Source organism: Melozone crissalis, unplaced genomic scaffold, assembly GCF_028551555.1.
Source record: "Melozone crissalis strain CALT ecotype California unplaced genomic scaffold, PUWL_Pcris_2 ptg000111l_1, whole genome shotgun sequence".
Classification (NCBI taxonomy): Eukaryota; Metazoa; Chordata; class Aves; order Passeriformes; family Passerellidae; genus Melozone; species Melozone crissalis.
This window is the reverse complement of record NW_026535888.1, coordinates 6,325,900-6,335,153: the sequence shown is the minus strand read 5'-3', so window position 1 is coordinate 6,335,153 and position 9,254 is coordinate 6,325,900. Positions and strand designations below refer to the sequence as shown.

Here is a 9,254-nt window from a genome sequence, read left to right as displayed (position 1 = left end):
AAAAGCACCAGGAGGGTCCAGGTCAGTCCTTGCAGAGGGACATTGCATGGCCAGTGCCCCCATCCTCATCCCTGTCTGTCCAGGCTGGATACACAAAGGGTCAGAACTCACAGAACTAACAGAGGATCAAACTCATGGTGCCTGGGGGCAGAAACTCAGAGCTCCTGGGGGATTTGCACTGGCTCAGAGTGAGCCCCAGCAAGGGAAAACCCCCAGCAGCCTCCGAGCTCCTCGAGGAGCAGCTTCAGTACCACACACAAAAGAGCAACATCTCCCAGTGTCCATCCTTCTGTGATGGGAAACAGCCTCAGCTCCTCGTGGCCTCCTCTTCCTCCCCTCCCTGGCCTCCTCTCCAGCAGCTGCAGAGACCCAGCAGCACCAAGGCCAGGCTGTGACTCCAAGGAACCGGCTGAGCTGTGGGATCCACCCACTGGGACATGCCCAGGGCAGGGAGGGAAGATGGAGAGCGGAGGATGAAGGTGGAGAGTGGCCAACACATCTCCATGTCCTTTTGTTTCCCGGATCCCAGGTTTCCTGGAGGGTCCTTGGCTGTCTCCCTGAGCAGGGACACAGTGCCCAGCTGGGAAGCGCGGCTGGCACGGCCCTGCACGAGCCCTGGTGCCCCTCTCGTGGCCAGGTGCTATCTGCTCTCCAGGGACTCCAGGTATTCCAGTGCTATGTCGTAGCAGAAGTGGTACTGCTCCTGTTCAGAGAGAGGAGAGAGCGTGTTACAATCCGGAGGGAGCTGTTTCCCTCAACAACAGGAAAGTTGTGAGGAGAAAGGAGAAACACATGTCACCAGCCCTCAGGAAACACCTGCCAGCCTCCCAGGGCCCCCTGACAGTTCTGCTGAAGCCACAGCCGGGAAAAACTCCACTCCTGGCAAACAACACCCACACTGGGGCAGGGGCGTGGTGCCCCAGATCCAACAGCTCCACACACACTGAAACACAGCATTTTGGGGACACACAGCACCGTCACCTGCCCCAAGGGAGGAACCAGGACTGCAACATCCCCTTATTGTGAAAATACCTTTATTCACCACCCCAGGTACAACCAGCACTGGGGGCTCAGCAACTTAATCACCTCAGTGACTGACATGTGTCAGTCAAATGATGGAAGAGACGTGGGAACAATGGAGTCTGGGGTCAGAGGTGTCCACAACAAAGCCTTAGGTAGGAAATCAAGGAGGTTTTGTTTCTAAGTTCAGCAGAGGCTGGAAAAGGGGAGAGCACCCAGGCAAATATCCATGGTGGGAGTGGATGGAGATACCCTGCCCTGGCTGCCAGGACATTCTTTTATCATAAATTCTCTTGCCCAGCAGGACCAGGCTCTTTCTCCCATCTTTTTGTGAGACATCCAAGGATGGTGTCAGCATCCTCCCACCCTTCACTCCCCGTCAGCTGCACAAAGGGAAAGCCCAGAGTGTCTGACTCCTGGTTTTGAAACAAAAATCCCTGAACTGGGGCTTGTGAGGGCAGGCTCATCCATCCCTGTGGTCCTGTCCATGACCTGTTCCCATGCTCTCCCACCCTCAGACAAATGACAGCACAAAATCCTCATGAGAGCTCTGACCGTGGCAGTGCCCATCCCAGGAGAGCAAAACCCCAAACAAATCAGGATTTTGGTGCTGCTACAGGCACTGGGACATCAGGTGGGTGTGAGAGCAGGGAGGGAGAGGGCAGAGCTCCTCTCCCCAGATCCTGGCCGCAGGCTGGGGATTGCAGCCTGAGCAGTGGCACAAAAATCCTGTTATCCCCCACAGGATCCCAGGTGGGAGCAGGCAGAGGGGGAGAGGGACTTCAAAGCGAGGAGGCTGCGGCAGCCCAGATTAAAAGCACATAATGCTTTTTGGATTAAGGAAAGGGATTGTTTCCATTTATCATCGTATAAAAATAACCCCTGGGGCAAACACAGGGGGAAGGGGTGCAGGCAGCAGGAAGTGCTCTCTGCTGGGCTGAGCTCCTTACACCAGGCATGGATCCAGCCTCCCAGTGACTCTGGGAGATTGAGATTCCCAGAATAGCCAGTTCAGCTTCATTTGAGGCAGGAGGAGGCTTGTGTCCTGATGGGAAATGTTACCTTTTCTTAATACCCTTGCAATTTAGCCCAATGGGTCTGGTGGCTTCATGCTTGTCACATCATCTTTCCATTATCTGCATCCATCCCCTGCTCCCCTCTCCCCTCCCTCTCCTTCTCCTCTGCTTTTAATTCCTAATGCAAATCACATCCCCTCCTCAAAACCATTTCATTTTGCAACTTAGGGATTATTTGATCTAAACAGGGTAAACATTTCCAGCTGACTTGCTTTTAAAACATCATGAGGCACCTGGATCCCTCCACCACAGGGACAGATAAGTGCCCGCTCCCTCCCCTGTTCCATCATCAGGGCCTGAATTAGGGTAGGGGCTTTTTGCCCTGACCTGCTGCCAGCTCCAGCCTCCTCCTCAGGACACATCACTCCACTGCTGTTCCCAGCAGCTTGTGCACCCATTAATTTCACTCCAAGTGCTGCTCATTCCCTTTCAAAATTCTGACAGGAATTTCTCTCACTCCACACCAGCGCTGCTCCCAATGCCACAAACCTTCCAAAGGACCACAGTTACATCCCATGGGTTAACATGACCGGGCCTTACAGATCCTGGGGAGGATTTCCAACAATCCCAGCACTGACTCCAAGGCAGGATGAAGACAAGCCCAAGGCTGCTTTGAGGAGCTGCCTCACTTCCCAGCCCACCCCAGCACAGTGCTGCCGTGAGGATGCCCATGATGCTGATCAGGATTTGGGGTGGAAAAGGCAGCATTTTGGGAGGTGAGCATCCCCAGCAGCTCTCCTCCGTGCCAAGACCAGAAGCCAACGTGGACAGGGAGGGTGTGGTGCTTACCAAGGTCTCCACCATATTTGGTTTGTAGTTGCGGAGGGTCTTGGCAGCAAAGAAAACATCTGCCATGTTGTGACACTTGATCATCTCCAGGATCATGGTGGAGGCACAGAAGGTGCCACTCCGGCCACCTCCGTTCCTGGTGGGACAAACACACGTGTCAGGGGTGACAATCAGGTGGCATCAGAGCCCCTTCCTGCTCCCTTCCAAGTCTCCCTTTCTCTATCTGACCCTGCATCCCAGGGGATGTCCCAGAGCAGGGGCTGTACCTGTACCAGGGGACCTGAGCCTGCCCCATGGGGTGGCAGGACAATGATCCTGCCCTCCAACCCTCACAAGAGCATGAAAACACCCTTTTGGATTACCAAGGCTGGATCTTGCACATTTGGGCTCAGGTCCCAGCCCTGCCATGGATCAGCTCTCTGTGACCTTGGGGAAGCTGCCATGTCCCTCCTGCCCTGCACAGGGTGACCCTGGGCTGGTGACACGGTGCTGCTGCTGCCTGGAGGAACTGACCCACAATCCACACAGGGCACTGGGAACCTCCCCAAATCCTGGGCTGAACCCCTGCTCCCACACCACCACACCTGCAGCCTGACAGCAATGGGAACACGGGAGAGGAAGAGAGAACACTATGCCAGAGCTTTATAAAGCATGTTCTCAAATTATCCTTCAGCTAACGAAGATGGACAAGGCTGTAATTAGTTTTTGATTAAAGGCTTCACTTCTGTCTTTTCCCATCTGTGAAGGTGCTAGGTCCCATCTGAGGGGAACACACAGGAACACACATGGTGTTCATGAGCCAATCCCACTGGGAGGACAGGGGTGGACAGGGCTTGGAGCAACCTGAGGTGTCCCTCCCACTGGAACAAGATGAGCTTTAAGATTCCTTCCCAGGAAATCACTCCATGATTCTCTGTCCCCCCACAACGAGCAGCAAGTGGGAGTGGCACAGCTCCTGCCACGTCCCTTCGGTGCTCTGTTACACACAGAGGATGTGGGGACAGGGCTGGGACCTCTGCCAAGGGTGGGAAACCAGCACAAAGGGCAGGTTGGTGTCGCCCCTGCTGAGCACCCATCTCATGGAGGAGGTGACCCAAAACACATGTTGTGGCAGAGGCACAGAGGCAGCCCCATCTGGGGACAAAGTCACCCCAGTGAGGGCTTTGTGAGGATCTCCAGGCAGTGCTGTGGACACGGAATCTGGAGGCATCTCTCCCTGGGCAGAGCCTGCTCCTCCCCAGCTGACACTCACAAGCAGTGCACCACAGTCCTGCCATCACCACTTTCCTTCTGCCACCTCTCCACCTGGGCCAGGAGGTGCAGGAAGGACTTCTTGGAGTCCGGGGTGTCTCGATAGGCTGACCAGCGCAGGTACTGGAAATGCCGGACCATCAGGTGCCCCTCCTGCAACTGGAAAAGTAAAACTCATCAGCTGCAACCCATGGGCTGCCCTCATTTGCCTCCACTGGAGATCTCACAGAGGGCAGGAGATATTTGATGGGTGGAAAGACAGGTTCGCCACACATGGACAGTAGAGGCAGAGAGGAAAACCCTTTCCTGCTGCTTTAACGTGGGTTTTTCAGCCCTGACCTCCAGCTCACACTCATTCCACCACCCCATCCCACCCAGGAGAACTCCACTGCCATGGTTTATTTGACCTCACAGCATCTTGGGCTCTCTCTGTATCTCCCAAAACCTGCTCCCAGGCCCCTGAGCGTCCTGGAGGCTTCTCCATCACACCTTCTTCTTTGCATGCCCAAGATCCATGAGATGTGGTTCTGTTGTGCTCGCTGTAAACCAGGAGGCTGCTGAGAGGCTGCCACGGAGGCGGGAGCTTAATACCTGGTAATCTGGTTAGTTTGGGAAGCTAATCTGGTTAGCTGGATCCAGGAGGAGGATTACATGCACGGAGCTCAGCAGGCTCTGACTGGGCAGATGTGGGACTCCTGCTCAGGAGCACTCGGAGCATCCTGAGTACAGGATGGGATGAGACCACGGTCAGCCCCCCAAACACAACCTGGGGCTCACAGCTCATGTGTGGGGAGCATGTGGAGGAGAAAGGGGGGGTCAGGGCCAGATGGGGGGTCAGGCACAGATGGGAGAAACTCAGCTCTGGAGGCTCCATCCACACAGTTTCAGGTGGCTGTTGAGTGGGATGAGCACCAGACCTTCCCCACCAGCAGGACCAGGTGTTCCTGTGGGGGAGTTGGTATTCCTGGGGACTGAAAGTTGGGGGCATTTGGTGCCCACTCTAACCTGCACATTTCAAAAAAGGGGCTTTTCTGAACCTTTTTGGGAGCTTTCCTGAACCTTTCTGGGAGCTCTGATGTGAGCTGATGATGTGCCTGTGATAGCCTGACCACCCTAGGCTCCAGTTTTTGCTTCCAGCTGGAAGCCAGGAAAGCAGAGGAGGAAGAGGAAGCAAATAAGTGGAGTTAAAACAGAAGAAAACTCCTTCAACAGCCTGGGAAGGAAAGTTTTGGGATCTGCTTTAAGTGAGGTGAAAGCTCTGGAGCACTTGTGACACCCCCAATGCCCATCTCCATTCCAGCAAGGCTTGGCACAAAGTGGCTCCATGCATTTCCCAGCCCTGCTCCAGCAATCTGCTCCCTGGAGGAATCTCCTCGTCGATCCAGAGATTTCCATCACGCTGCATTTTAATTTAGCCCAGAGTATATCCTACCACCTGAGAGCTGAGCATATTTGGTGTAGGATTTTGTGCTGACACCCAGGAAATGCCAGATGCTCTCTTGTGAACCAAAACCCTCTTTGTGTTAAGAGTTCAGATAATCAGGATTTATCTCTCCTGGCCCCAGCCACCCTGCCCAAGCACCTTCCCAGCCGGGCTGTCAGCCAAGCCACACATTCCCTTCCAAGCTCCCTAATTCCCATCTGCCCAGTGACCTTCACTGGGGCACTGGCCTCAGCCTCTTGGCAACCATTAGGAGTTTAAAGACATCAGGGATGCCATCTCCTCCCAGCTGGCATTTATAGGTAAATCAGCTGCTTCTTTGTGTGTACAGCTCTGCATCCTTTCCCTGCTGCCCTGCATTTCTCTTCTTTCAAGACAAGCTTAACCAGCCATGCAACACTGACAAAGGGTAAAAATCTGTGTGGATCTTCTCATCCTGCAGGGAAAGGGCTCTGCTGATACCAGGGGAGCTGCCGTGCCCACGTGGGGAGTGCCCATCCTGTGCTATGTGTGTGGCAGGGCAGAGATGGAGCTTCAGGCAGGAGGAGAAAGGTCTTCCAGCAGTTTTCTAACACCTTTCAAGGACATGCGAACTTCAGAAAGGTTGGATGGAGCAATGGCAATTTTACAAGTTCCTCTCTGCAGGAGGAGAGCTGGGGCTGTCTCCTCTGCAGGAGGAGAGTTAGGCTGGAGACCCAGCAGTCAGGAAAGATCCTACTGCTCTCAACAACTCCCTGAAATGTTGAAGCCAGGTGGGGTCAGCCTCTCCTCCAAGGTAACAAGTGATTAAAAAAGAGAAGACAGCCTCAAGCTGCATCATGGGAAGTTTAGATGGGATATCAGGGGAATATTTCTCCACCAAAAGAGTTGTCAAGCCCTGGCACAGGTTGCCCAGGGAAGCTGTGGCTGCCTCTGGATCCCTGGAAGTGTCCAAAGCCAGACTGGATGGGGCTTGGAGCAACCTAGGATAGGGGAAGGTGTCTCTGCCCATGGTAGGAACAACATGGTTTTCAAGTTCCCTTCCAACCCAAAGCATCCTGGGATTCTGTAACTCATATAAAGCAGCTCACCCGTGTGATGTTCTGCACTCGGAAGAGCCGGGACACGATGTCCTCATCTGCCACTCCTGAGATGTATTCCACCTCCATGGGGCCGTAGTGCTGCAGCCCTGGCTCGGGCCAGTACTGCAGGCAGGGCTGTGGAGAGAAGCACAGCTCATCAGGCTGGAAATGTGTGCTGGGACACAGGCAGGGGCAGCAGGAGACACCAGTGAAGGCAGGGCTGGTGCTGGACCCTGGGGGCTGCTGGCACGGGGTGGCCCCAGGGTGGGATGGTGGCCCCAGGGTGGAGTGCTGGACCACAATGCCATTTCTCACTCAGAACATTAATAGCTGGAGGATCTCCCAGCCTATTGAGGGATCAGAGACGAAAGGTCAGGTCCAGCCCCAGCATCCACACAGTCCCCTCACACTGCACAGACACAACAGCTGACACAGCCTGGAATGGACACTGCTGTTCCGGGAGGATGCAGGATGGGCTCTGCCCCAGTTCCAGCACAGACCTGAGCCTGCACAACAACAGAGCAGGGCTGGGCTGCTCCCAGCTGGCTCTCCAGCCCTGCTGCTTTTAGGAGCCACTCTGCCACCAGCAGTGACAGCACCATAGGATGTCAGTGCTCCTCATCCCATGGCCAGGACATCCCACTAAGCCAAAGCAATCCCAGCCTGCATCTCTGGGGAGCAACTCCCCTCCCTGTGTCCATCATGGCACTGATGGATGGCTCAGTCCCTGGAGCATGGGTGAGATTGTTTTCACAGTGTGACAGCTGGGAAACCAGCACCGACACAAAATTTACGATGTTTGTCACCACACTTTCACAGGGCATTTAGCAATGCAGGTCAGTCACGGCCTGGGCCCAACTGCACGGCAAACGTGTCTCAGGAATAATTGGTTATTAATAGGGGCTATAAATCTCTGAGATCTCTGAGCCTTCCAGACTCAGAACTATAATTTGGATATTAAAACTTCCCTTGGCAAGGCGTAGTTCAAGTGAGGGCTGTACCCTCAAAGTCACCTTTCAGAGCTGCCTGCTGGAAAGGTTGATTTATTACCTGTTGGTCTTATACCAGTAAACATTTATGATCCAGCTAAATATTGTAACCCAGACACCCCTGAAGAACAGACAGCGAGAGAGAGGCAGGGCAGAGTAATGAGGAAAAATGGCAGAGGGAAGGGAAGGGATTCTGTCCCTCTGCCCTGCTCAGGTGAGACCCCACCTGCAGAACTGCCCCCAGCTTGGGGAACATGGACCTGTTGGAGTAAATTCAACACCAATGGAACACCAACATCAACTCAAAGCCAAGGCAACATCAACACCAACACAAGACCAATGCAGCACCATCACCAATGCAACATCAACACCAATGGAACATCACTACCAATGCAACACCAATGCGACTTCAACACCAATGGAACGCCAATGCAACTTCAACACCAATGGAAAACCAATGCCAATTTAATGCCAACACCAACTCCGAGCCAATGCCAACTCTCAACAACAATGCAACATCAACATCAATGCAACACCAACTCAAAGCCAACCCTACACCAATGCCAACACTATGCCAACACAATGGTAGTGCAACACCATCACCATGCACCCAGGCTGGGCTACTGCTCAACACCTCTCTGGCTCCAACTGGCCAGCCCTGTGCTTACAGGGGACAAATCCTGAGTGCTGCATACAGACCCGTGTCCCCTTGCAAAGGAGGAATTTCTGAGGGAGCAAGGCAAGGGGCTGCAGCACTGCCAGGGCAATGGGGACAGAGCAGGACAAAGCCACCCATGGTGCAGTGCCAGGGCAGCAGCACTCACCCAGGCAGAGTTGGACTGGTTGAGCTGGTTGAGCATGACGATGGAGGTGCAGCCATAGTCGTACACCAGCCGCCAGAAGTCGGTGGTGGTGTTCTGCAGCGGGTGCAGGGTGACAATGAAGGCAGCGCTCTTGGTGTAGCTCTGTGGAGAGGAGAGACAAGCACCAGTAAGGACAGTGTCACGGTGGTGACACTGGAGCCACTGCTGTCACACCCCAAAGAATCAGTGCAGCAGATGAGTGGGACCAAAACCCTCTTCTCCATGCCTGAGCAGAGCTGGTCTCCCTGGCACAGCCTCAGTTCCTCCATGTCCTGGTGATGGGGACATCCAAGTGATCCCTGCCCTTGGTCAGGATGAAAACACACACATTTTGCTTTCACAGGAAAGAGTATTTTGCATAAATAACTAGGGAAAAGATGCCACCTTTGAGCAAAGAACAAGCAGTAGCTGTGACTCCAGCTGTGCACCTGGCCCTGACTGGAAGTATAACCCACAGCATCACCCCCACTCACAGCACTCATAGCACCCCACCACCAGGCACTGAGAGCAGCAGAGACAACCACTGACCTGGGCTCAATTTTTTTTTTTTTTGTGGGGGGGAAAAAAGCCCCCCAAAAAAAGATTCCAGAGTGTGGCCACAGCTCTCTTCACAGAGAGTAGCAGGAAAACTTTCCCAGGAAGAATCCCGGGGAAGGCAGTAAGAAAGCACAAAGAAAGAGAAAGACAATTCTTATCTCTATTTGTTGCACCTGTTGTTTGGCACATGTGGAAAGTGTTATGGAGATTGTTTACTGAAGAGGGAT

General features: G+C 53.9%; 1 protein-coding gene across 3 annotated transcripts in view; it reads right to left on the bottom strand.

Annotated features, from left to right (window-relative positions):
- Positions 1-535: 535 nt before the first annotated feature.
- Positions 536-9,254, bottom strand: part of PTPRU (protein tyrosine phosphatase receptor type U) — a 54,579-nt gene continuing 45,860 nt past the window's right edge. For all 3 annotated transcript variants that reach the window (XM_054292490.1, XM_054292489.1, XM_054292491.1), the window contains 5 exons: positions 8,452-8,592; positions 6,648-6,773; positions 4,138-4,295; positions 2,886-3,021; positions 536-703 (listed from right to left, as the gene is read on the bottom strand). In XM_054292490.1, the coding sequence (XP_054148465.1) occupies positions 641-703; positions 2,886-3,021; positions 4,138-4,295; positions 6,648-6,773; positions 8,452-8,592 (624 nt within the window). In that variant the 3' untranslated portion in view covers positions 536-640. The remainder of the gene's footprint in view (positions 704-2,885; positions 3,022-4,137; positions 4,296-6,647; positions 6,774-8,451; positions 8,593-9,254) is intronic.